Source organism: Eublepharis macularius, chromosome 1, assembly GCF_028583425.1.
Source record: "Eublepharis macularius isolate TG4126 chromosome 1, MPM_Emac_v1.0, whole genome shotgun sequence".
NCBI classification, from domain to species: domain Eukaryota; kingdom Metazoa; phylum Chordata; class Lepidosauria; order Squamata; family Eublepharidae; genus Eublepharis; species Eublepharis macularius.
Window position 1 is genome coordinate 10228012 of NC_072790.1, and position 27937 is coordinate 10255948.

The 27937-nt window shown below is 42.0% G+C and overlaps 1 protein-coding gene across 3 annotated transcripts in view; it reads right to left on the reverse strand.

The window, feature by feature from the left end:
* The window catches only part of MACROD2 (mono-ADP ribosylhydrolase 2), a 1366388-nt gene that overhangs the window by 1324678 nt on the left and 13773 nt on the right, over positions 1-27937 (reverse strand). For all 3 annotated transcript variants that reach the window (XM_054984023.1, XM_054984014.1, XM_054984005.1), the window contains exon 3: positions 14497-14604. In XM_054984023.1, coding sequence (XP_054839998.1) covers positions 14497-14604 — 108 coding nt within the window. The remainder of the gene's footprint in view (positions 1-14496; positions 14605-27937) is intronic.

Sequence of the window (27937 nt, forward strand, 5' to 3'; positions counted from 1 at the left end):
GGGGGTGGGGGTGAGAATGAATACGCAGCCTTCAGGCCTGCATTAATTATACAAAGTAATATTCCAACGATCCAACTTTCAAGGCAATGCCTCACCCTGCCGCAGAGTGGCTCCACCTGGGTCTCTGGCTATAACCAAATTCTTCATCATCATCCTCTGCCAACTAATTCCCAGTATGCCTCTTCCTATTCCAGACTTCCAATTTCATCAGTGAGCCTTCAATCCTGACACCCTATCTGACAGACGTTTCATATCCATCTCCAAATTTCTCTCTGATTTGGATTCATCAAGAGAGATCAAAACAGAGCTTCTTACCTTTCTAATATTACCTCCCATAAACTAAGAATAGCCTTCACTGCTATCTGCTTTCAAACTACAGCAATAGCTTTGTTAACAGGTCACTACAACCCAAGCTCTGGAGTTGCCCAGAGTCTGTGTTCCGGTGAAGTCTCGGAACTGCAGGCCCTGCCTCACTATCTAAATTTCTTGCAGCACTCTTGCCTAACCTTGACTTGGGCTCAGCGGCAAAGAAAAGTATTTCTCCTCCAGCTGATACAGACCTGGACATGACCTGCGCGGCCTCACTCTTTGCACGGGATGCTATGAAAATCAGAGCCGATGCTTGAGTTGCGGTTTTGAGACAGGCTCTCTTTAGTTTGCTGCCTATCACTTTTGGTATCCAATTTGTTTTTAATGTTGCTCTTTTGGTTAATCTTTTATATATTCTTATTTTTTCTTAATTTCTGTAATGAACTTAAGCCATATGTAATACTTTTAAGTTAATGTAGAAGATGTGAATAATTGTTTTAATAAAAAGATGGAAGCAAGGTTTTGCTTGCGCGTTATACACCAAATGAATCAAAGAGGTTGCTGCGGTGATTAATGATCAGATATAAGAAAGCAAACTAGATGTCTAGGGCTCCTTAAGCACACACCTGTATGTGAACAAGGCCTAACCAAGGTTCATCTAGAACAATACAGTGAACAGGCCTGGATCTGATCCTCCCGCCACAAGATGCAGGGATGCTCAGAGATCGACCTCAGTTCCACGCAACTACACTGGCTCCTCCCATCCTGTTCCTGGTGGCTGCGGTGAGCTGGGGGGGTAGATGTAGTTACTTATATTTGATCAGATTATTTCCAAATATTTCATCAATCCGTCCCTCACTACAGAGTCAGTGAATCCAAAACAGCGATAAAACTCCCAGTTTCCTTCTGCAATCTATAAGCTAAAGGCTTGACACGCACTAGAATCCAACCAGAATGTTCACAAATTCATCATCACAGACTGCTGAATACCGACTGCTGCTATTCACATTCGTAAGCAACAGGATGAAGGAGACAGAAGAACGAGATTATTATTAGGCTTTACAAATCAATGTTTGGCTTCGAACTACTCCTGAAGCAGATCACCGCGATGTCATGCGCATTTTCAGACAGGCAAAGGAGAGTGACAGCAAGATCTGTCTAAAGCCTGGCAGAGAGCCGGCAATTGCCAAAAGCAACACAGGAAAGAGTCCTTGTGCCCTCGGCAACTGCAAGGAAACCTGGTGGCAGTGAGGGAGGGATCCGATCCCCACCCCCTTCAGGATCCGCACCCCAGGTAGCCCCAGATGGAAAAGGACGGGCATTTGTGGAGCATCCTTCCTTCCTTCCTCCTTCCTCTCACCAGCTCCCCACCTGCACATCCTGGAAGAGGTAGCTGGGGCCATTGTCATAGGCCTTTTCTGAGTCCCATTTAAATGCCGCCCCAACTGCCCCTTTCCTTCCCCAAGAGGTGGAGAGCCAGCCAATGTGGAGCCACGGTAATGATCCATCTCCCTTGAAATCACTTCGTAATGTAAACTAGGTAAGTCTGACCCATGGCCATCAACATTGTTTTAGAGAAGCACTTGGCCACCTAAAAATGCAGCACAGGCCCAATCCTGAGCGCAGTGGGACCATGCGCCTTTTCAAACACCAAAACATTCAGCACTTGAAAAGGCCCAGGACGGAGGGGGGACAAGAGGGCCTGGTGCTGGTGCTCCACAGACCTGATCAGGATGCCAACGAGACATTTTTAAATGGCCACATCCTTCTCTAAAATGGTATCAACAACCATGGGCCGGACCCCTGGTTGCCATGGAGTCTAGTTTGGCTCTGAGCTGCCGCTGATCAGCTGCTGCAGTGGTAGCTTTTAAAAGGGCCATGCTCTAGTGCCCACCCCCAGCCCCAGACAGCAACGACACCTTCAAGGCAACTTTTGCTTCTGTTAAAAGTCTCTTCCACACAACTAGGAAAAGCTCAGTATACCTCTGGAACTGCTTCCCTCAAAACATCACCACAACATCACACTCCGTTTTTTTTAAATTAACTGATCAATATTCTTTCAGACTACACTTTACACCCCTACGCCATTCAGTTGCAAGACAGAATGAAGGTCCTGGTATTTTTTCCTCGCAAAATTTACATTAGTGTTACAGACTTGATATATGATGTGGTATCTGACAGAGGAAGCTTGACTCTCAAAACCTTATACCCTGGAAATTTTGTTGGTCTTGAAGGGGCTACTGGACTCGAACCTTGCTCTTCTACTTAAAAAATGACAGACTATCATCCATGATATACATTCAGTTTGTTTCACGAATAATCTGTAGAAGGAAGAACTATTTTAATAAAGGTGTGTGTGTGTGTGTGTGTGTGTGTGTGTGTGTGTGTGTGTTGATACCAGTGAGTACATTTACTAAAGTCTGTTTATCTCGAGGCCCTAGAGCTGCTCCCTCACACCCCGGCTATGTATAACTGACTCGAGCTTGCTGGGCAGTATCTGAGACTCCCGACTCAGCCGAAGCTCCTCCGCCCCCCAACCTGATGCAATCAAGAGCCCAGGCACAACTTCCAGCCCAGCTTCGGCCACTGTCAGTCTGAGTACATCTCACTGACATCCCAACTGCACTTTATCACTCAGCCATTTGTGGTGCAACTTAAGTCATTATTTTCAAGTAAGATTTCAGCTTTCAACTCCAAGTCCACCCCCATCCCCATGGAGTACGATCTCCACGACAGGTGTATAAAAAAGTCCCTCTCTAGACAATCCCAACAAAGCTTAGCTTAGAACCAGCTTCAACCATAAATAAATGCCTTGAAGCAGCTACACGGTGACTGCCCTGTAACCTAGACAAGCACATCCAGCCACCAGTTATCTGAATTTAGAGGACAAATCTCCTTGGGAACCCAGAGCTGCACAAGCTTCTCATCTCGGAAGTTTTATCCAGCCCAGTATTAAGAATCAAAAATTCAGTTTCCTTGTAGAAAACAAGGAGTTTGATGTTCAGAAGCCCCAAGCTAAGAGCAGAAGGCAAAAGCACACACGGCAAGAGTGCTGCTGGGGCGCAAGGCTGCAGGCCAAGCAAGGCCTTGTTCTTCCATCCACTTATTCACCTCCCATGGATAGCTGAGAGGGCAGGAAGCTAAAAAAACAAAATCAGTTGGCTAGCAAGGAAAGGAATACACAAAGCAGTAGCATCCTGCAACCAACTGGGCAATTAATAGCTGAGAAATAAACCAAAACAGCCTACTCCTTTAACTAAGGGCATAATTTACAGTTTGTTAGCAATCCCTTTTTTACAAGTAGCAGCATTGTAGTGGAGTTCTGATTATGTTCAAAATCATGAAATGAAGCAGATTTATTTATTAAGGAGTTTATATGCCGTCTATGATGGACCCCCCCGCCCCCAACCTTCACTCTCCCATTCTGAGGGCAGATTTCCCCAACAAAATCCAAGTTTCCCTGCTTTGGCTGAACACTTCCAAGTAGCATGCCTCTATCTGGGGTTTTAAAGTTTGTTTTGTCCCATCCTGATAAGGAGTTAGAATTTTGGCTTTTTAGCCCAGCCCAGACACTTGATGGGTTAGAAACTGTATAACGTTCAAAACAAACAACTTTGTTGAAGAGGCAGGGATGGAATAAGGGCAATGAAAGAGCTGAGGTAAAATTTGTTGGTAGAACTGAATACTCTTTAAGTCACTGACAAAATAGTTTTCTTGAAACTCAGTTTCTATGTTCTTAAACCTTAACAGTGAGAAGTGTTTTGTTTAATACAACAACATTTCTTCACAGAGTTCCCTTTTACAACTCAGGTTTCCTGACGTTTGTTCAAAACGGTTTCCCCATTACATCAGACCTGAGGTCCTTCTCAGACTCAACCCCCTTTAGACAGCAGGCAGGAATCAATCTTATTTCCCTGAGAAGAATTAACCCTTCTTCACTTGACTTGAATGGGAGTCTCCATTAACTACCCACTCACTCTTGCCAAAAAACACACACCCAGCTCGATCTTGGCTGTGTAAACGGGTTTCAGCTTGTGCTGGTTTTTATACTTGGAAGTCTTAACTAGAATTCTCCCTCAGAAAAAGAAGTTACAGTTAGGGCAAAAAAACTGTTTTCCCTAACACCAGAGGGCAGGAATTTGCCTGACCTTCCCTGTCAGAATCTTACATACACTCTCCTCAAAATCCTATCAGCAACCGTCATTCTGAAGGCGGCCAGTCAGAGAGAGGAGGGAACAGCCTGTCAATCAAAGCCTCATTTCAGGCAATTATTAACTACTTCCCTACCAGCTCTCTGACTGCTGCACTTAGAAAAGCTTCTTTAAAGTGCATTCTGTCACACTATCTTTCGAGAACATAGCTGCTCTAGTCAGCTTAGAAAAAGAACTGACCTACAGGCAAATAATTAAAATCAAGGTGGGGGGGGAACAAACAATACAAGGAGAACATGGCTTTCCCTCAAAATAATATTTCCTTATGGAATTAACTGCAAAATGCCTACCTAAAAAAACCAGCTTTACATTTCTTCCAGAAAGTACAGGGGTCCACTGCATCTCCTTGTGGAGGGGTGTTCGGTAATGCTGAAGCCGTGCCCCAAAAGAACAGGTCCACTTTACAGTTAAGTGGACAGCTCCAAGGGAAGGGGCAGCGATGAAATCCAAGGTGATGAACAGGCTCATAGCAGGAAAGATGGTACCTGAAGTAAGCTGGCCTCAAACTGTGTAGGGCTTTACAGGTCAAAAGAGGCACTTTGAATTGGATCTGGACAATGGCAGCAATGGGAATAATATACTCACAACTGCAAGTTCTAACCAATAGGCAGCCACCCTACATAACACCAATGACTGTTTCCAGATAGTCTTTAAGAGCATCTCCCCACAGAGTGTGTTGCAATAGCCTAGACAGGAGGTTGCAGAAACATGGATCAGCGTAGCCAGGCCCACACACCACAAGGAGCAAGAATCCTGCACCAAATTAAGCTGATAATGCAGTGACACAGAAGGCATTCTACCTGGTCTTCTATCAAGACAGCAGTAGTCAACAATGCCTCAAAGCTCTTCGGAGTTGTCTAAATCAACCCCACCCCACCACGATATATAAGGGCAGGAGGGAGAAGGGTAGGCATCAACAGCACACTAATGACATCCAGCTCCAAAGCTTTAATCACATCAAAAGGTCTCACATACAAGCTGAACAGCATGGGTAAAAGGATCAAATTCCCTGGAATCCCACATCTCATGCCCGACTCCTAGACATCCACTAGAACTTTCTGGGAATGACCAGACAGAACAGCATGAGGTGAACCACTTTAACATCATGCTTTTCAGAACCTCTCTTCTAAAAATGTCCCAGCAATACCAAATGGTTGATAGCATCATGAACAGTGGAAAGTTCCAGGGAAATATATTCCCATTATCCAGCTGTACTTAGAAACTGCCTGCCAGTGCAACAAGGGTGGACTCAACCCAAACGCTGGCCAGAAGACAAAAAGAGGTCAAGGGCAGATAATGCATCCAGAAAACCTTGTCCACTGCTCTACCGCCCCACTTAATTGTTTTGCCCAGGAGTGGCAAGTTTGACATAGGCTGAAAATTGGCCACAATCACCTAATCAAGAAAGAATGAATTATCACTTAAATTACTTTGAAACTTGCCTCTCTGCATTGAAGTTTAGGATAATGATATAGGGTCTGCAGACAGCTTCACGAAAACTAGGAACAGAAGAGTTAAATTATAATGGCCAAAGAAGAGGAAAATAAGCAAACGAGCTTCAGAATCCAAGACAATATGGACTGAAGAGCCAGAAGGCAGTCTTACATTCTCACAGTGTTTGCAAATAGCGGCTACTTTATCATATTGTGGTGGAACAGCCCAACTGCTTCGTAAGCACTGCCCAGCCTTGCCTTCCAGAGTGTCCTGGGTCACCAGGGGCAGTCCAAGTCCCTACTTATCATGCGCCCCCACCTCACCCACCCACCCCAACCTTCAGCAGGGCTTTTACTCCTCCCCTCTCAGGCCTGCTGCTACCACTTGGCCTTTGTGGAAATTGCCTATGGGGAGGACCAAGATTTCCCACCCTCCTGGAAAAAATCTCTCTGCCGTTCTAGACCTCCAAAGTCTCCGTTTCCCCGGCACACACACACACGTGGAAGCCTAAGCTTGTAGCAGGAAGTCTTCTGGCCACATCACCATGACTAAAGCACAAGGCTGAATGCGGCTTAGAAAGCATCTGGCTTTCCCTCTTTCCTTGTACTTGTTTTCAGTTACGAGACTTTTTTCTAACTGGGGGTGAAGGTGCCTTCACATTTCAAACCTACAAATGAAAGCACTTCTCTGCATAAATATTTTACAAACACCAAGCAGTGTCATTTTTGAAAGGCACCTACCCAGATATATAATCTTCAGCCTTTGCCTACAACCCAGGTGCATGTTCTGTCCAGGAAGTAATCTGCATGCATACTTGAAACAGAAACTATGGTTTATATGTATGGGTTCCCTTGATAAATGACACTATGTGCATGCACCTGTACTTGGAATTCTGTTCTCAAATACCAATGGAATGTTCCTAGCCAGCAACATCCCAGAATTATCTAGTTATTAACAGAAGAAAAAGGAACTTCCAGTCGTGCCTTCTCATTTCCTATGTGGTATCTTGTGCCAATCAAGTTGGCCATTCCTGCCTGAGGCCACATCTGTACTATCAGCATAAACCTATTTTTAAGCTGTTTCGTTACTGCTTCCTTCTAAGGAGGCTAAGAATTACAGTTTTGTGAGGCCTGCTGCAGATTCTGAAAGGCACCTGGCTTCCAACAGAATCTCTAGTCCCAGGATGTCTGAAGGGAAACCACAGCAACCAAACCAACTTAAAGAATGCATTGTAAACTTAAAAATAGGTCTATTCAATTTATTTCAGGAAATAAACTGTGAATCCCCCCGCCCCCCAAATCCTTTACATCAAGCTAGAACAGATACACTTGCCTCAAAGCGGGTTATTGGTGGGAAGTACGAACCAGTCCCTGGCAGCCAGGCTGCTCTCCCTGCCTGTATCGCAGGCAAAAGGGTAAGGCAGCACACCAGCAACGGAAGCCATATATCCCCTGTGACCAGAGAAGTTGCAGGATTCAGATACGACTACTGGGAAAATGGCTGACCAGGGACAACGACCCTGGCAAAACACACAGATGCCACAGGAAGACTATCAATAAGGTGAACTTAACATCCATTTCATACTGAGGCAACGTCTTCAAATAAAGCATGCACAAAATGTGGTGAATTACTATCCTTAAAGAAACAAGTAATTCGGTAATGGTACATGTTTGGGACTTAAATTATATTCTAGATGCCACACACGTATGGTAATTTAATTTATTTCCCTCAAGCTGTCGTCAGTGCTGAAGCATGTAAAGAGTGTTCAAGATTCACCCCCCCCCCCCCGCTGCCCAGGAGCATGGCATGAATAACCAGGACAGCAAGGTATGCACGAAGGGCAGGTCGAAAGACTGGCGGCGGAGGACTGGACTCCAAGTGAAACCTCATGATTCTTTAAACGGGAGGTCAAGGTTGGTTGGCGCCTTGTAGATGTTAAAAAAGATTCAGTCGCGAGGTAAAATGGGCACAGCATACTCAGCATCTGTGGTTTATTTTCCATTACATTTATATTGTCTTCCACCCTGGAACCCAACGCCCCATACATGGGGGTTCTAAGGAAGCTTCCTATCCAGACAACGGCATTCGCTCCAGTACGGATGCTGCATCACTTGCCTTCCAACCACATCCCCATCTGTTATAGTGGGCATAGATCACATGTGCATTAAAGACCTGAAGGAAAGTCAGTATGAAGGGAAGGGGCGGCGGCAGGAATTTTGATCTTCAGTAAGGAGAAGTGAAGAAACAGAAGGCAACCTTTTGGAAAGAAATTATTCTGAAAGGCTTTGTTTTAGGAAACTGAATATTTTCTGTGGGAACGAATGTGTAATGATAAACAATATTTTGTGCATATGGGGCACATATACATCAGGATCTAAAGATCTTGCTTGGTTGAGAGATCAAGAGCCATCTAGTCCAGCAACCTGTCTGCAACAGGGAGACCTGCATGCAAGGGATTAATTTCTTGCATTTTATCATGCCTTTCATCTAAAGGAATCAGGAGAGTACACGTGGTCCCCACCACCACTTTAATCTTACGAGAGCCCAGCAGGGGAGGGGTCGATGCTCAGAGGTCGAGTGTCTGCTTGGCATGCAGAAGGTCCCACGTTCAATCCCTCGCATCTCCAACTGAAAGGACCAGCTAGTTGAAAGGCCCTCAATTCGAGGCCCCGGAGAGCCGCTGCCAGTCTGAGTAGATCATGCTGACCCTGATGGATCAGGGGTCGGATTCCGTTTAAGGCCGTTTCATGTGTTCGTGTGGGATTAGGCTGAGAGACACAATGTGAGAATTGGTCAAGATGACGAGTGTCTGGACAAAAAATGTCTAGGCTGTGAGCTAGAAGAAATTATTGCTCCCTATTCGTATAATCGGTTTTCTAAAGCTAGGCCAATTAAGGCAGCAGGTTTTAAACTGCTCAGTTTTCTCATGCAAAGCACTGGTCACCCTAAATGGGCAAAGAGAAATTGATGGTTAAGGCGACTTTACTTCTTTTGGTCACAAGAGGGCAGTTTGATTGATTACTTTATCTAATCAAGATCAATTACTTTATCTACTCACTTTAAACTAGTTGAGAAAGTTAATGTGGAAAAATATAAAGGGGGAGACCATCTCTCAATCTACCTCAGCGTCTGCAACCCCGTGGGCAGCCATCTGTACGACAAGCATTTGTTCCACCCAACTGATAAGCAGGAATTTGCACGCCGCAGTCAATGGTCTCCTGCTCTTGAGTAGGCAGCAATCAAGCTGCTGGACTCCGAAGAATTTCGGGAAAGGGTGGGAAAATTCCTCTCGAGTAATATAAAGAATGATTGTATTACTCCTTTATATTCTTTATTTAGTATCTTCAAACTTTTATATATTAAACCATATTCGGATAGGCAAGAAGTCAAAAGAACCAATAGCTGGTTTGACAGTGAGTGCAAATTCCTAAGAAGAGCGTTCCATCACAAACCTCATGAATTTAAAAAGAACAGCACACTGGAAGTTCTAAGGGAACTTCTGAATCTTAAAGGCCAATACAGGAACACATTAAACAGAAAAAAAGAGAGGAAACACGTAGGACCCCCTGATTTTCACAGTAAATAACAAAGATTCCAGTTTCTCTTGGTCACTGACCTCTAGAAACTTGAACAGAAGACCATCCCCCTTGTTCTGTATCTCTGTATCGGAATGGGCGCTATTTTTCAGGGAAATATTCTCCTCTGAAAATACCACACCATGCAACTTGACCCCTGCTGACCTCCCTCTTTGGCCCGCTATTCCTAAGCTGGAAGTTATCTCCATGATTACGCATTTACGCTCAGAGAAAAAGCCAGGCTTGGACTCAGCACTTAACAATTTGTTTAAGGCGAACCCAGCACAATGGGCTATGATTTTAGCTCCAGCGAAGATTCTCCCAGTTTGGAAAATATTCTATTATTGTTCCAATCTCTAAGAAAGGCTCCATGTCAAATCCAGAAAACTAATGCCCTATTAGTCTTCTTTCATAGGTTATATACCTCATAGCTATACCTCAAACTAGAGGAATGGATAATCTCAAATAACATCCTTGGATGGGAACAAATTGGCTTTAGGAAGGCCTTTGCGCTTCGAGACCATTGTCTGATCTTAGCCCACTTAGTTGAAAAATATACCTCTCCACCTAGAGGTAAGCTGGGTGTTGCATTTATAGATCTCAAGAGAGCTTTTGACACCATACCCTGGAGCCGACTGTGGAGAAAACCAGAACATGCTTCAACCGATAAAAGGTTGTTCTGACTAATTAAAAAATCTCTGCTCTTCTGGTGGGGCTCAAGTCCGCTTTGGAGAAAAGAGAGAACTCATGGAGTGTTTTCACCTTGATAGAGGGGTGAAGCAAGGCTGCCTCTTAACGCCTCTTCTTTTTCATCTGTATCTGAATGACCTTGCAACTGCCCTCTCTTCAGCAGAACTCCAGCCCCTATATTTATCCTCCAAGCCTCTACATGGGCGACGCCACCCTTATGTCCCACACTCAGGTTGGAGTGAGAAGACTCCTAAGTCCTACTCAAAATAATTTAAATCCAAGAGAATTACCCCACTGGTCTGGAGAATTGAAGGTGTTCAATTAGAACAAGTCTCTAAATTCCCATACCTGGGTGTGGTTTTTGATTCCTATCTTAACCGGCAATTCCATCTTAAATTTGCAATAAGGAGAGCCAGTTTGGTGTAGTGGTTAAGAGCGCGAGACTCTAATCTGGAGAACCAGGTTTGATTCCCCACTCCTCCACGTGAAGTCAGCTGGGTGACCTTAGGTCAGTCACAGCTCTCTCTCGAGCTCTCTCAGCCCCACCCACCTCACAGGGTGATTACTGTTGTAGGGATAATAATGATATACTTTGTAAACCGCTCTGAGTGGGCATTAAGTTGTCCTGAAGGGCGGTATATAAATTGAATGTTATTATTATTATTATAAATAAAATCAAGCCTTTCGTGTCAGTGATTGAACGCTTCTTCTTCCCCAAGGCAAATATACCCCAAGGGGTTGCACGTATTCAATATGAAAATCATCCCACAGCCCTTTAAGAAGCTTCAATACAGATTCTCCGAGGAAATGAGCTTAGATTGCCCATTTTGCCACTTTCTGAGACATATTACAGGAAGCCCAAAAATATACAGCTGGGATAGCTGTAAGATCAGAAATGGGCCAGGGCTCTATTGAAGCCAAAGCATGGCCATATGCATTCAAACATAGGCTAAAGGTCTTTTTCTCTACAGAGGACAGTTTGCTTTATGAGCTACACCCAGATCAATTCTACTCTTGCTGGATGCAAGAAATAGACAAGAAACTATTTAGCCTCGGCCTAGCAAAGAACGATCTGCATTATCAAGAAAAATGCATAAATGACCAAGATTACTCCAGCTCAATTATACAAGTTTGGAGAGGATGTTCCACCCAGTTCTTTGATACCCTTCCGCCTCCGACCATTCCAGCCTATATGAAATATCTAACAGTTCCTCGCTACTGTAGAGCATTCATGCTCGCACGCCTGAACATTGCCCTCTCAGCAGTCCTACATGGGCTCCTGAAAGGAAAAAGAAAGGCTGAGTGACAATTACCAGATCAAGGCCACTCAGCAAATTTCATAACAGTGTGGAGATCTGAACCTAGGTCTCCTCAACCAATGAGACATGAAGACGATGATTTCACCTGTAGAAATATAGATGGCAGGAACTTTGGGTAGGTGAACAGAAAGCAAATCTAGACTCTTAGGGATCGGTGGATCTTTTACACCCATGCTTTTTTGAAGGCACCAACTATCAATGTACAAGGTGATGGTAACCCCTCATTAGAAGGGCCTGGAAAATCTCCACCCCTTGCCAAAGATTGTTAGCTGTGCCCTTCATACAAGAAATGTGTTGAATACCAAAGGCATAATAAGATCCACACACAGTTCTCTTCTCTGCCTACAGCAATTCAAAATTGAAGATAATTATTCATAGTATCTTTCTCCATCCCTCTCTCCACAATCAGTATTTTACTCTTCAGTGTTGCTGCAATATTCGAATAGGGTGGCACAACCCAATATTGTCAGGCATGCTTCTGAATTAATTTCCTCCCAGAAAGCTACAAGGAGCAAATTCTAGCTGTGTGATAAATTAAGTTGCCAAATGAAATGGATTAGCAATCAGAGATAGGCTGTCAGATCAATTTCAGATTTAAATTCCTCCTCTCCCCTCACCTGTTCATTAAACTCCAAATTCATGGCAACTTCAGTGACTGATTATGCATTAACAAGCTGTTCATGTAGGGAGGTGTAGCTCAGTTAGTCAACAGACTACACTAACACATTCATTGAAACATAATTCTTGGATAATGTATTCTGTTCGCAATTCCAATATATAAACACACTACCTGTACCTTGGAGTTTAATTTTTGGTTTGACAGGAATGTGACGCTTCACAAAATTAAGCTGCAGCAAAGCAAACCAGAAAGTCTCTGAAGGTCAACAAAAGCAGCACGAAAGCCAAGCAGTAAAAATTGCGATTCTGTGAGCTCCACAATGATAGCAAAAAGAGCATACTTGACGCTGTACTTTTTACAGTCATTATTCTAAACCTCTCCTGTCACACCAATGAATTTTATGCAGTGGTAACACAAGCACAAAACCTTTATTATTCAAAAAAATAGCATTTGTGCTACATACATACATACATTACATGTAGCTGTTCCAGACATCATTCTTGTGTCAGAAACTACTTTATTCCTTGACACGAGAATGGAATCACCATCAGGAAAGTAAATAAAGTATCACATTATACCTTTCTAGTGATTTACCAGGCATAAAAACTTATTGCTTGCAAACACTGCTGCCCAACCGCAATGATTTATCTTTATTGACTCTGTGTGCTGACATTCATGCAGGAGGCAAAGGGTTGCAGGACTGAAGTAACTGGACTCCACCCCAAAGATTTAGAGGAAAGAAAAATTTGTACAGGAACATAAGGCAGAAAAATGTACTCCCGTTTTTAAGCATGACCGCATATTAAGAAAAAGAAACGAAAAAAGAAGAAGTTGGGAGGGGGGAGAACCTAAATTATTAGAGTCTCCTTCTGTTTTCTGCATGTGCAGGGGTGACTTGCTTTTTGAGAAGTGAGTCCTATTCCCTGGGCTCCGCAGAATTCATGCTGTGCATCGCCTGGTTTTTCACCCCACATGTGGTTATTCTTCACCCCCATATCCCTGCTCAGTCACAGACTTCTGAAATTGTCATGTACAACTATACTCTGCTTCACTTTACTGAGAACCCACTGCAAATCTTAGGGGCAGAGCCACTGTCAATCAAAATTCTACAGTCTGCAAGGACCCTTCTTTGCATCACAAGCCTCATTTGTAATGGACACTCTCAACAAGGCGGCTTTCTTCAAACTGTTCATGCCCATCGTGACTACAAGGCCCAGTATCTCAACTGATTCAGTAAACAGTGCAAGATTTAAGGTGGCCTCAGACAGAAAAAGAAAGCAAAAATTATTTACAAATCCCCTTCTTGGGTTTCTGGTGTGACAACTATGACACACCATCCCTGAACTTATCACAACTGATGTGATAAGTTGCCACATCAAGCATTACATCACAAGTAGAAAGGTGGTAGCTAAGTTGCTTGTACTACTTCCTCATACTGTCTGAAGCGGCCATTGGGGTCTAACTATACACTACACTATTGACGGGTCCGCCCCAGGTCCTGCCAATCAGGTGTGTACTGGAATTTCCATACTGAAACTTAATTCCCAGGCACATGGGAGCCAGTTCTGATCAAGGCTCCAGCACAGAAAGCAGGACTCTCTAAGGAGCTGGCTACACGCAAGGGGATGAGTCGCAGGATCTCCCAGACTTACGGACAACAAACCATGGCTTGGTGTTTTGCCTGTGTAGCTAATTCCCAGAGGTGCCATTTATAGAAGGGTCAACATTCCCCTTCTCAGTGATTTAGACCACATGCAATTATTCCTCAGAAAAAAATGTATACTTGGTTATTAGGAGGTATGAAAAGTAACTGGTGATGTGGTGAACTATGAGAACATTCAAGATCCCAACATGAGATATACGGCTGTTCTTCAGAAGATTCTCTTGTAAAAAACACAAGAAAACCTGCATTAAACTATTTCTGTAGACCAGCTGCATATATTTTAAGGAACGCACAAATACGCACGTAGAAAAATCTTGCCCTCAAAACTGACAAGGACTTTGCTTAATTTAAAAAAACCTCTTCCCTGTGGAACTAACTGGCAATGAATTTCTTTGACCTGCCTCCTAAAATGCAATACTGGCTGTGGGGCAAAACCAGAAGCAATGGAAGGTTCAACAGGATTTCTATGTGTGACAAGGAAAAATACGTACACATTTGCGTGGCAAGCAACATGTGCTGATACCAGTTTGGATTTCTTGGTTCATAACCTTCATACAAAAATCTTACATGCTACTTGGTTCATTTCTCTTCCCATAGCATGGAAGATCATCAATGTTTTTGTTGAACACTGAAATGTTTAAAAGTTTAGTGACACAGGAAATATTTTTAAACCTACCTGCATTTACTATGGCATCAGTCTCAAGCAATGTAATATCACCTCTGTAAAGACAGACTTTCTCGCTTAGACTTTTCTTCACTGGCAAAGTTTCTTTAGAGTTCTCTTCTGTAAGAAAATAGAAACATTAAGAGTTGCAACATGCAATGGAAAATATAAAGCCACATGAGAGATTCACTTTCGGTACAGGATTCTTAAATCACTATGATAAATTTAATACTATAAATATAACATGTACTACTAATGTGTAGACTTGAACAGCCAAATCTAATACAAACTGCATGCAAACGCAGCCACAGGAATCATAAATCTAGTCCTGTGTAATTATGCATTTCATATGTACCATTTCATATATATCAAGCTGCCTTATTACCAGAGCGCTGGGCCATCTACCCAGTTCCTCGTACGTGACTGTCCACAGCTCTGTGGAGTCTCAACCAGAGAAGTTTCCCAGGATGTTGCCAATTTTTTTTCCAAAGGTGATTGCAGGCTTTGAACTTGGATCTTTTTGCATGCACAGCTGCTCTGTCATTCAGCTACAACCACCTCCACTTCAATACTTAATATAAAGTTGATCAAATAGTAAGCCTAAGGTCATTTCAGTTGTTCTGCTGTGTCTTCCTTAATGTGGATAATGTGGCCATAGTGGGGCCGCGTCATTCCCAGAGAGGGCAACACACAAAAGGGGGAGGTGAGACTTCAAGCATCCCCTTCTCCCTACTTGAAACAGCTTTAGATTACCAGCAGGGAAGAGATCCAGAGGAGTTAGGCGTGTTGGTCTGTAGTTGCAAAATAGAAAAAGTCCAGTAGCACCTTGAAGACGAACCAGCTTTATTGAGGCAGAAGCTTCCTTGCATTTTTGAGGCACCAGGCACTTTTTCAGGTAATTCAAAGACTTATGTGAGCAGAAGTACCTAGCAACAGAGGAACATGCTGTCTCTCCAAAGGAAAAGGGTGCAGCGCAAGCGGAAGGGAAGCTTAGAACGCAAGTTAATCTTTGAAGAAACACGGTACAAGTCAATCTGATAAGCATCAGTTGAAAATCCAGTATCAATCATCAGAGACTCATGCATGATACAGGAGGTCTACGGATTCCGTAAGTCAAGCAGCTCAAAGGAAGTTCTAAATATCTAACAGATCCACTGAGAAACGTCAAATAATGGCTTCCCAAATATAATTATGCAGGTTCTTTACATTTCAACTTTCATTTTCATCAGCAGGTAGTTGATAACGTAAGAAACTGAGTTCCTTGTACATAGTACTCATGTTTAAGGAATCACAAGGAGATTGAGTTTATCCAGAGAGAATGGAACAAAAAGAGACCTGGTGGATTTTCAAACGGAATACAGTCCATCCTAGAGGACTTAACATAGACCTAAACTTTACACCTTATTTGTGAGGTATTGAGTACTAACAGTTCTGGCCCTTTAATTATTTTTTGAAAGTTCCTTGGGGTTTCCCCCAATTTCCTTATAAACAGTAATTAAGGTCTTGCACTTCACGTGCATCAAAATGAAAGACGGATGCTAAAGGCGAGAAAATGATTGACTTGTGGAAGTGTGTATGTGAGTATATTTGCAATTATTGCTGTTAATTATTGAATTATATGTATAAAACTGATTATATGATGGACTTCTTAGGCCTGGACTGTGATATAACGACTGCCAGGATGAAGAGATGAAACGGGCAGATTGCTGGCGTCCCGTCGCAGTTGTATATAATTTCTGCCTTGCTGCCTCTCTTTGCCTCAATTCATGAGACCATATACACCATTTTTTTCCTCCAAAGAATTGCACTGAAGATTTTTTTCGCATCGTCACGTTATAAATCTATTGGTGGTTACTATATAGACCTTTGGTCAATTTCAGGCACGAGCACTTTAATATTGTATATGAATTCTTGTTGATTAATTATTTATATGATGCCTTGCCTCTTGTATTTGTAATCACCTTTCCTGTATACATTGCTTTTACTGTTCAAGTTTATTACAGTATTGCCATAAATTTGATGGAATTATAACAGAATTATTTCTTAGGTAGGTTTCACGGCTAGTTTGTTTATTTCCACTTTTTTGGGGGGGGGCTGTTGTGACCTTAATCACAGTCGTGGCTAGAGTGACAGACTGGGATCTGGGAGATCCAGGATCAGTTCCCCACACTGCTATGGAAGACTGCTAGGTGACCTTAGGCCAGTTACACACTCTCATCCTAGGCTACCTCACAGGGCTGTGGTAACGACAAAATGGAGGAAAGGAGAATGATGTAAGTCACTTTGGGTCCCCACTGGGGAGAAAAGGATGATATCAAATCAAGTAAAATAAGTCAAAAATAAATGCAATAAAATACGATCCCAGGATACGTGGAGCCCAACAGCACAGCAAGCAGAGCCTCCTCCAGGGCTGACCCCATTAGGGAAGATGGCACAAGAGGAAACGCAGGAGCCTCTCTCCCCACTGCAGCACTCTTGAAACGCATCTGCAACAGAGCACTTTCTAAGTTGAGCACCCCCCCCCCCCCCGGTACATATGACCGTGGTTGGGGACCTCTGCCCCGACTCATGCCATGTCTTATATAGCTAGGCCCTTAAAGTGTTACTTTCCTTTTTACTCTGCCCTTCACAGCACTGTAAAAATATAAACCTTCCTCTCTCGCCCTTCAGTAAAAACTCAGTTTTAGGCATAGGTCATTTATCACTTTGACTACTGAAATCTCATCCATTACACCTCCAACCCAGAATTCGGTAGCAGAAAGTTCCAGTCCAACACATTACACCCCCTCCTGCATAATGCTTCTTCTCTCGCCTAGGATTTGGGCAGCACATCTTTCCTCGCTTACAGAAGCCCCACAACCAGAAACAGCTTTTTACCAGCAGCAATGGGCTACCAACAAAGACATCAAATGAGGAATCAGCCAAGATGCCAACTCTGTCCCTGTATATCCTCAGGCGTAACCTAGAGACATCCGCTGTACCCTCAGAGGCTTCTTGTTTATCCTCAAATGGGGCCTGTTTGGGGATGCTTTCTCACACACTGAATAATGCACTTACAATGCACGTTCAAAGCACTCTACCCATCATTTGCAAGTGGATTTTCCCATTTCACCCAGTAAAATCCAGTTGCAAAGGGCACTGAAAGTGGACTGAAAGGGCACTGTTCAGTGTATGTGAAAACAGCTTAGATAGAGCAAAAGAAAATGGTCATATTCTGAGGTGACAAAACGGGTCGTTGTGATTCAGATTATAGGTGAAGTGAGTTATATTTTTAATACTCCCCCATATAACATCTCTCTATAAATAAATAATCAGGTCAGAACTGAAGGTTTTAGTTCGGCCTTTTGCATGTACTAGTGTCCCATTCACAAGGAACTCTGGAAAAGGTCATGCTTCACTCACAGTCTGAAGTGGGGCAGTCAATTCTCGGCAGCCCCACTCTGCTGCATGGGTAGACCAGCCCTGCTATACATGCCATTATATCAACAAAGCCCTTCTGCTCTCTAAACAAGTCAGTTTCTACAGAAACTAAAATGGACCCAAATCTGACATCAAAATTGCAATATTCAGAAACTAGTGGGAGCACATTTTGATCTCCTTGGACACCATTAGTGACCTAAATGTCACAGTTCTCACATAAAAGAACTTCACAGAGCAACTAACAGGAAAAGGCTGAAATTAGGATCTTTCACATCTCCTCCCTCCCTAGCTTGACCAGAGAGTTCCCATTTACAACTCACAGGTGTTAACTACACCTTAGTAAGACCAATTACAGTTAACTGGTTTACCATAATTAATTAATGGCCTTTGTTTTCTTCTTTCTAAATCTGAAGTACACTTCACCCTATATAAATTATATTTCAGTCTAGACTTGTAGTTCATGGTCTCTTTACCCTGCTAACTGGCTAGCAAGGTATAGCTGCTACTTACAAAGTACTGAAAGACTTCCAACTTAAATAGGAAGAGGTTGTGTTTTCACCAGTCTCTTCTTACTGCCAGGGAATCAAGCACGATCAGCTTCTAGGTAACTTCCCATGCATGCTTCAGCTCACTACAAGGGCTGTATCAACAGGAGCATAGTGTCCAGATCACCAGAAGTGATGGTATCGCTCGACTCTGCTCTAGTGAGACCTCGCCTAGAGTATTGTGTTCAGTTGTGTTCAGAAGGATGTGGACAAGCTGGAATGTGTCCGGAGGAGGGCAATGAAGATGATGAGCAGTCTGGAGACCAAGTCCTCTGAGGAAAGGTTGAAGGAGCTTGGAATGTTTAGTCTGGATAGGAGATGACTGAGAGGTGATATGGTAACCATCTTCAAGTACTTGAAGGGCTGTCATATAGGAGATGGCACAGAGTTGTTTTTGCTGCCCCAGAAGGTCAGACCAGAACCAATGGGTTGAAATTAAATCGAAAGAGTTTTTGGCTAAACGTTAGGAAGAACTTCCTGACAGTTAGAGCAGTCCCTCAGTGGAACAAGCTTCCTTGGGAGGTGGTGGGCTCTCCTTTAGAGGTTTTTAAGCAGAGGCCAGATGGCCAGATGAAAGCAATGCTGATTCTGTGAGCCTGGGCAGGTCCTGGGGGGCAGGGACGGGGGGTTGCATCGGTGCTTGGTTTACGTGGCCCTTCTTGCATGCCCAGGGTAATGCCGATCGCCAGCTTGGGGTCAGGTAGCAATTTTCCACAGGCTAGTTTGGCTAGGGATCCTGGAGGTGTTTCACCATCTTCTGGGCATAGAGCAGGGGTCACTGGAGCAGTTGTGAATTTCCTGCGTTGTGTAGGGAGTTGGACTAGAGGACCCTAGAGTTCCCTTCCAACCCTATGATTCTATGATTCTTCACACCAAATGGGTCAACCCAAACACTGACAAAAGATATATATAGACTATGAACACACATTCACTTCTCTTTTGGATGCAAGACATTTCTTCAGTTTCACAACCAACTAGTTCCCACAAAATTATTTTTGTGGGTCTAGAACCATTCTGTGCAGAAAGTACAGGAATTCACAACTTAAATATCTTGGAACCAAGCCATTTAATTATCTCATCCACCATGCAACCATCAAGTAATCATCTCAACTTGAATTGTGCTGTAACTGCTTCAGAAATTCTATGCATCTGTCATTCTATGTGAATCTCTAAGACCAACCTGGCAACTAGTAGTCTTTTATAATAAGGGTATCTAAACACTTGCAGTCAGCTATAAACTGCTAATAGCAAATGTCATCTTTTGGGGAGTGCTGAAGATATCTTCCTTTCGGCAGCCTACATACTCACCGAAAGGTAATAATCCTGCAGACCAGTATTTCTCCTGTCGTAACTAAAATTTAACTAGAATGAAAGGCGTTCAATACAAGTCCTCAATGTAGACCCCGTAACCGTTGGAATCAGAACAATCACTCTAGTGGCAGAACTACGAGGCTTTGGGAAAGGGCCGCTGCTGACTCTGTCCCAACTTCACAGCAAAACAATGCCTCGCTATTTCCATTTATACCAAAAGTGTTACCAAATGTACTGAACAGGTATAAACTGTGATGCTGAGTGTAGTTTTATTGTAACTTAGGTTAAATTCCCAACTGAAAACGAGAGTGAACCATAATATAATCACCACAATATAATTGTCTGAAGCTTCTGGTATCTTCATGAAGTTCTTCATGAGCTGATTTCAATCATCCCGAGTTCAACACTATCCAAATGTTATGTCTCTTGGACAGGGACTTCAGCCATGAGAATATCTGACCGAGAACAGATTTCAAGTCTAGAGCATGAAACTACATTACTCTGTCCCCAGGACTAGATCAGATCAGATTTGTTTTATTGTATACGGCCATTGGCCTTCACAATATCAAAACACTCTCGAATGTCAGTATAATCCATAATCAAAATGATCAGGTAATCAAACACTTCAAAACCACATAAAATGCCCTACTAAAAAAACCTTTAAAATTAATAAAACCTTCTAAAAGCAATCACAGCGAATCAATGGCTGATTCCTTTGCTCTTGATCTTCCTAGCAGCTAAAGCAAAAAGCGCCAGTCTTAGGGAAATAAAAGAATCCTTGTCAGAGAGCATCGTGACAATCTTATCAGAGACAGACAGGGGATGTGGAGCGAGCGAGATCTTGGCCAGGAATTTATTCCTAGGTTCTGTGTATAAAGGTCAAGCCAGGAAATAATGAGGGAGGTCCTCCACTGAATGACCACATATACAGATGCGTTGGCCAACTGGCGTCTTTTTATATCGACCCACTAGCATCTCCGTAGGCATTGTTTGAAAGCGCAATGAGGTAAAGGTCCTCCTAAGATTATACACAGTTATGTTGGTTAAGTAGGAGGCCTTACAATGACCTTTTTTAATCATATTAAACCAGGGGGCAAACCTTGATTGAGAAATCAGAGAAACATCAATTAGGGCATCTTCTCTAAAGACCCAATCGCGAAGATCAAAGCTATTCCCTGAGGGGTGCGATAAATCATCAGGGATAGTATATCTGGCAACGATGTAGTTAATAAATTGAAGGCGAGCATTATCTTTGTTATTCAGTAGATGGAAACTAAGTTTATTGTATGAGTCAGGAGTTCTTAGCTGGGTTTTTTCCCAAAATTTTATAATCATCAGGTGAGCTTGAGCCCTCACTGAAGGGGGTCCCAACTCAGCTCGTAAATGGGCAGCTGGTGTCCCTTTAGGGAGTGCCAGAATTCGCCTCATAAAGAGGTTTTGGGTTCTTTCTAACTTTACAAGTAGTTGATCTTTCCATCCCCAGATCTCATACCATACAGCAATTGGGAGATAATTTTACTAACAAAAAGTTTCAATGCTGGGTCTATGAGGAGACCTCCCCTGGTGTAATAAAATCTCATTACAACTCCCATTGTCTTACGGTCTATTGCTTTAGCTGATTCTAGGTGAACATCCCACTTGAGGGTTTTGCTAAAAGTTAAACCTAGGTATTTATATGATTTACATTGTTCTATTGGAGTACCTTGTATGCTCCATTTAAACACTTTGGGCCATTTCTGAAAAAGCATAACTTTGGTTTTTGAGTAATTAATTATAAGTTTTTCTTCCTTACAATATTCACCTAGACTGTGCAAAAGCCTCTTCAGTCTCATTCTGGTTAAAGAGATCAAAACCATATCATCTGCATACAGTAAGATTGATATTTTTTGCTGATCTAAGGAGGGAGCAAGAAATTCAGGGCCTGACAGTCTCTGAACAATGTTATTAATATATGAATTAAAAAGTAGGGGGCTAGAACGCACCCCTGCTTCACTCCCTTGTTGACAGGAATAGTGAGCCCGAAGTGCCCACTTTGATTTTAGCAAATGTGTCTGTGTATAACTCCTGAATTAAAAGCAATAGTCTCTTGTCAACATTAGTCTTCTCAAGCTTCTCCCATAAACGGGTCCTATCAATGGAATCGAAGGCCGAAGCTAAATCAACAAAAACCACATACAAGGCTTTAGTTGGCCATTTGTGCTGGATTGGGCTAACTGGTAAAGTGTTTGACGTGGTCCACTGTACTTTGGCCTCTTCTGAATCCAGCTTGGTGGGGATATAAAATATGGTTATCATTAGCCCAGTCTTCTAATTTTTGAAGCAAATACCTTCCATAACCCCAGGACTAGTAAACCGAGAAGACACAAACGGACATGTTTGCACAGAGTTACTCATTACCAGATTCCCAACAGCCATGGAGAATAAACACAGTGAAGAGATGAACCTCTTGTGATGTATGTCCCTCCAACTGTTTTCCTCTGTGGCATCCCTGTAACAAATATGCAAATCCAGCAACTACAAAAATCAAAGAACCTGAACTCCAGATCGATAAGCTGGATATTATTGCCCTGAAGACATCTGCACTTCATGTGCACTGCACGTCATATGAACAAGCCAGCTTTATGCTGAAACAGCTTGCCAGAGCAGGTATATACAACAGGAGAGTCCGCACATCATGACTGGTAGGCAGCAACACAGTTGCCAGGGACATTGTGGGAGTGATTGCCGGCACTGCTGTCGGGGCTTAGTTTTTGCCACTACCTGGTGTCTTTCACTTTGCTACCAAGCAGGCATGTTTTAAATATTTATACCCCATCTTTATTGTGTTAAAGTGGTTTATACAGCGTAGCAACTTCAACAAGTACACTAAAATTACTAGTCAAAGAGTCACACAGACACAAAGATTAAACCAGGTTGTAACTGTAATATAGTAGTGGTTTGAATCCAACTGAGCATTTCCACAGACAGAAGGATATCTAGCCGTATAATGTGACTTTGTTACCTCCCACATCCCACTACAGCCCAAGATACCTCCCCCCCCCCAATTCTGTTCCTGGGAGCACCGGACTAAAGAATTGCCCTGCCTGTAAGTGTTAAAGGGAAATGCAAGAGGCTCAGGTCTTATTTATGGCGTAATTTATTTCTATTTGAACAGGAAGTACCCCAAAAGTATTTCTGAACCCATGGAATGGCATGTCTTCCTAGCACCGTCTTTAGTATTAAGAAGGTAGTCCATTTCTGAGCTTATTTAAGTCACTGATTGTTCCAGACTAATGTGCACAAGTCAGGAAGACTTATCTAATGTGACAAGTGTTGTTACACAAGTGTTAAAGCTTTTGCTTTTAAAAACACACCACTAGAGGGAGCCTTTATCAAGAAAATGAACATTTAGTATTTACTCAAATACAACCAGGCTTTTTCACAAACGTGCCACAAAAAAGGAGGTCATATTATATTTGCTTACAAGTTAGAAATACATTCAGTAATAATTGTGTGTGTGACATTTTTAAGAGGATTGTCTTACAGTCAGAGTCTTCTTTTAGAGTCCAGTATTGGAAATAAATGCTTGGATTTTGGCACAGGACTGAACTCTTTAAGTTTTATAAACTAAAAAAAATAATACTGAAGGTTAATTACCAGTTTGAGAGCCAGTTTGGTGCAGTGGTTAAGAGCGCGGGACTCTAATCTGGAGAACCGGCTTTGATTCCCCACTCCTCCGCTTGAAGCCAGCTGGGTGACCTGGGGTCAGTCACAGCTCTCTCTGAGCTCTCTCAGCCCCACCCACCTCACAGGGTGATTGTTGTTGTGGGGATAATAATAACATACTTTGTAAACCACTCTGAGTGGGTGTTAAGTCATCCCGAAGGGCAGTATATAAATCGAATGTCATTATTATATTATTAATTTCCAAGACAGCTGGACTATGATGTAAATGTCTGAAAATATATGAAAAGGCATCTACTAAAATGCTTTGCCATAATCCAAAAGATAACTGATACTATATTGGGCAAGTAAAACTTCACACCATGTTGAAGTTATTGGTTCTGCATCCATCTTTTTTTTAAAGAACAGAAACCATTTATTCCTAATTTAAGGATTAGCATATCATGTTGCTTATGTAGATCAGAACAAAGAAACCTGAAGTATCTGCAAGTGTCCAGAGTTTCTGAATAACTCAGGTGCTGTTGTCCGGCTACATCAATACTTCTGATGTCTTGTTATCCTAATACAGGCATGATCAGTATTTCAATCATATTAACTTTAAAAATTTGGCTCAGATTTCGTTCTGTTTCAATCACACAGTAAAGCCCCTCCCCAACACACACACCAAATGACTCCTCTGCTTTTCATACATCAAATTAAATCAGCAAAGAATGTGGGATGATCAAAAATACATGTTTTGCTTCTAGTTCCACTGTTCCAAGGATTCTGCAGCCTGAAGACTGGAAAACCTTGTACAAGCTTATGTTAATAGTGGTTTAAATACTGGTACAATAGGGTTAAATATCACAAGATAACAAAAGCAGCATATAAATTTCACCATGCAAGAAAGCAGCTGCTACCAGAATTAATGTATGTAACCATGTTAAGACAGACATCTGATCCAGGTGTAAAGCTCCACCAGGACACTTGTGATAAGGCTAAGCAGTTCTGGGGGGATATAGTTAAAGTTATGTCAGAAATTTTACAAAGGAATATAAATAAAACCCAGGAACTGCTGTTATTATGTATGAACCTAGAAGATTTTGATAAAATGGACAGAGTTATGGTGTTTTATATGATTACGGCGGCCAGAATGTGCTATGCACAGATGTGGAAGATTCAAGAGATACCGTCTATGGAAGATTGGATTCTGAAAGTCTTGAATATGGCAGAAATGGGCAAAATTAACAAGGAAATTGAAAGAACAAGAAGAATTGGACTATACGTTAAGCTGGGAAAAATTTAAGAAATATGTGGAGAAAAAGTGGGACATGAAGGGGAAACTGTGGCCTTTGGAGAAGTAGGGGAGATAGAAACTTAAGTTTAAAAAGGGGTATATTTTACTGTATTTTATTGGATTAGTATAGTATATTTACAGGGGAGTATAATTATGAGTAATAAGGTTATAGGGAGTATATGTGAAATATAGATAATATAGTTAATTGGTATGTAAGGAATAGTATGTTACATACATATATGCAGTTTTGGTTTTTTTTAGTTAGTATATGTACCTATTATTACTTATATAATTTTTATATTTTTAACTAAGATAAGCAATATAGTTAGTGTAGATAGTTAAGTAAAGAGATTTGATTAGTATGTATAATATAGATATACATTATAGATTTTAAGAATTTATATGATATACTTTTTAGATTAAGTTGGGTATGGAAAACTGCTGGGAGTCACCAGAAAAGGGGAGGGAAGGGGGGGGGAATGCAATGGGGTGGATAATTATAACAATTTTTATGTTTATGTTTGTAAACCCATCCAATAAAAAATTCTTTAAAAAAATAAATAAATAAAGCTCCACCAGGACAAAACAATGCATAGGAACAGGGGTTGTTAAAAGCACATTGGGTCTGGGTGCAGCCATTGACATTTCAGAGGACTGAGATTATGTGGAAATATTCACCTCATACTGTTTCAGTAGCAAGTCTGAAAACATATACAACAATTAAAATGGCGTTAGCAACTGAGAGCATGTACATCCCATCTCTCCCCATCTTCACCTCCCTACTGTCTTTATACTCAAATTGTTTTTGAAATATATGTACTGGTATTCCATAAAAATGTATCTAAAAAGGCAATACTAACCTGTGGGCAAAATCAGCCATCAGGTTCCAGTGCTATCCAGGCTGGTTCCCTTGCCCCAAATCTTCTCCCAAATTCAAATGCGAACCATGTTTCTCTTGAGGTTTTTGAGAGGAAAGCTCCACAGCATCAAGAACAAATGCTGTAAAGCTCCACCAGGACAAAACAATGCATAGGAACAGGGGGGACACTCCATAGCAAGAGGTTTACTAATGGAAGCAGCCTTTGCCAATGGAAGGAAGGGCTAGCTAGCATTTGAATTTGTCGGAGCAATGAAAAAACTTGCTACTCAAGCTGCAATTAAAATTCAACCAGGATATAGCTTGTGCAGAGCTTTGCTCCTGGGTCTCCTAACAAATACAAATGCTGGGAAACCCGATCTCTCCCACTCAGACCCATGTATGAGGGAGGGGAGGGAACACAAGATTGATTAAATTGCAGAAATAAAGAAGAGCTTCCAAATATCACAACCCATCATCCATCCCCTATAATCCAATATGAATGATAGCTTAATAGCTTTTATCTCCACAAGTTTTATATACTGCAAGATTTTAAACATTTGGTATGGTGTTTTGCTCTTTTAATGAGACCTGTGGCATGTATGGTACCACATTATAAGACTCTGTATTACGCTGCCTCTCAAATGATTTCTGCTGCTGCCAAAGGCTGCCCCCTTAGATCTTTCAGTTTAACTTTCAGCATAAGAAGGCTGCGTTATATTTCGTAGAATGACAGAACGGTCAGCATTTGAGGGTGCCTGTGAGGTAAAATGGGATCCTTTATTCTGGATTAGAGAGGGGAACAAACCGAAATACAAACCAACATTCGTGATGAACCGGGCCGGTTCATGAACCAGCGGTTCGTCAGGGCCCATTTCTGACGAACTGCCACTAATTTTAGGCTTGTTCATTTGGTTCATCACTGCAGACAGCCTGGCACCAATCGATCAGTTTCCTAGGCAACAGGGAATGGACTTCCTGCAAACCTGCTGATCCGGAAATGGCCTTCTGCTGGCCCGGAAGTGACGATTTGCTGACCTGGATGCGACGTTTTCACGAAACAAACAAACTGGTTTGTGAACCATGGCAGGGCAGGGCAGGTTCGTGGAAGCTTGTGGTTTGTGAAATGTGACAAACCACAAACCACATGGTTTGGTTTTTTCCCAGTTTGTGCCCATCTCTATTCTGGATAAAACAGACATTTTACTTAATCAGAAAGTTTATTTATAAGTACATATGTGTAATGGTTTCAGAATAGATCATATGCATATTTGTTTCAGAGTAGATACAGGTCTTCAAATGTTTATAAATGGACTCATTACAAACACGTATTTCCCCCCAGCTACTACTTAGGCTAATGGTTCCCAAAAATTAAACACACAAACATCCCCCAGGCTATAGTACCTCACTCCTTCTCCCTCTTTCCCCTGAACAAGTCTCAACAACACTCATTCTATCTTTTTATAATAGTTCTATATATCTCTCCTCACGTAGTCAATCAATTTGACCCATCTATATCTTCAGACATTCAGTTTGGTACAAAACTTGTCAGAAAAAAAAAGAAAATATTGTTAGTTAATCGCTCCTTATATTTAGTCCTTATAATTAATTATTTTCTCTATGTTCTGTTTGTTAACCTATATATATCTATATATATGTCAATCTATTAATCTGACTGCTTATTAATTCACATTTATCTCTTCTCCCCCCGGTAAAGTCTCCCCCCTCTACTTCAATACTTCAGTAGTTCTCAAACTGCCACAGTTTTCCTCCCACCTCCCATTTCTTCTCCAGGTATTGTTTCAGCTTCTCCCAGTCTGTGTTGAACTGCCCTGAGTCCAGATCTCTCAATTTTCTTGTCATCTTGTCCATTTCAGCCATATACAGCAATTTGTAAGTCCAATCTTCAATAGTTGGCACTTCTTGTACTTTCCACTTTTGCGCATACAAAAGTCTAGCTGCTGCTGTCATATAAAATATCAACGTCCTGTGTTGGGCTGGAATTCCCTCCATTCCCAAGTTCAGTAGCAGGAGTTCTGGGTTCTTATTAATTTGAAATTGTAAAATTTCACTCATTTCTCTTATTATTTCCCCCCAGTACTGCCTGGCTACCTCACACGACCACCACATATGATAGAGGGAGCCCTCATGCTTCTTACATTTCCAGCATTTATTAGAAGTATTCAAATTCCCTAGCGCAATCTTCTTTGGTGTCATGTACCAACGATAGATCATTTTATAAATGTTCTCTTTGATATTAATACATGTCGTTGTCTTCATTGTAGTTTTCCACAAGTATTCCCATGCCTCCATTGTTATTTCTTTATTAAAGTTTATAGCCCATTTCACCATTTGTGTTTTAACTATCTCATCCTCGGTATA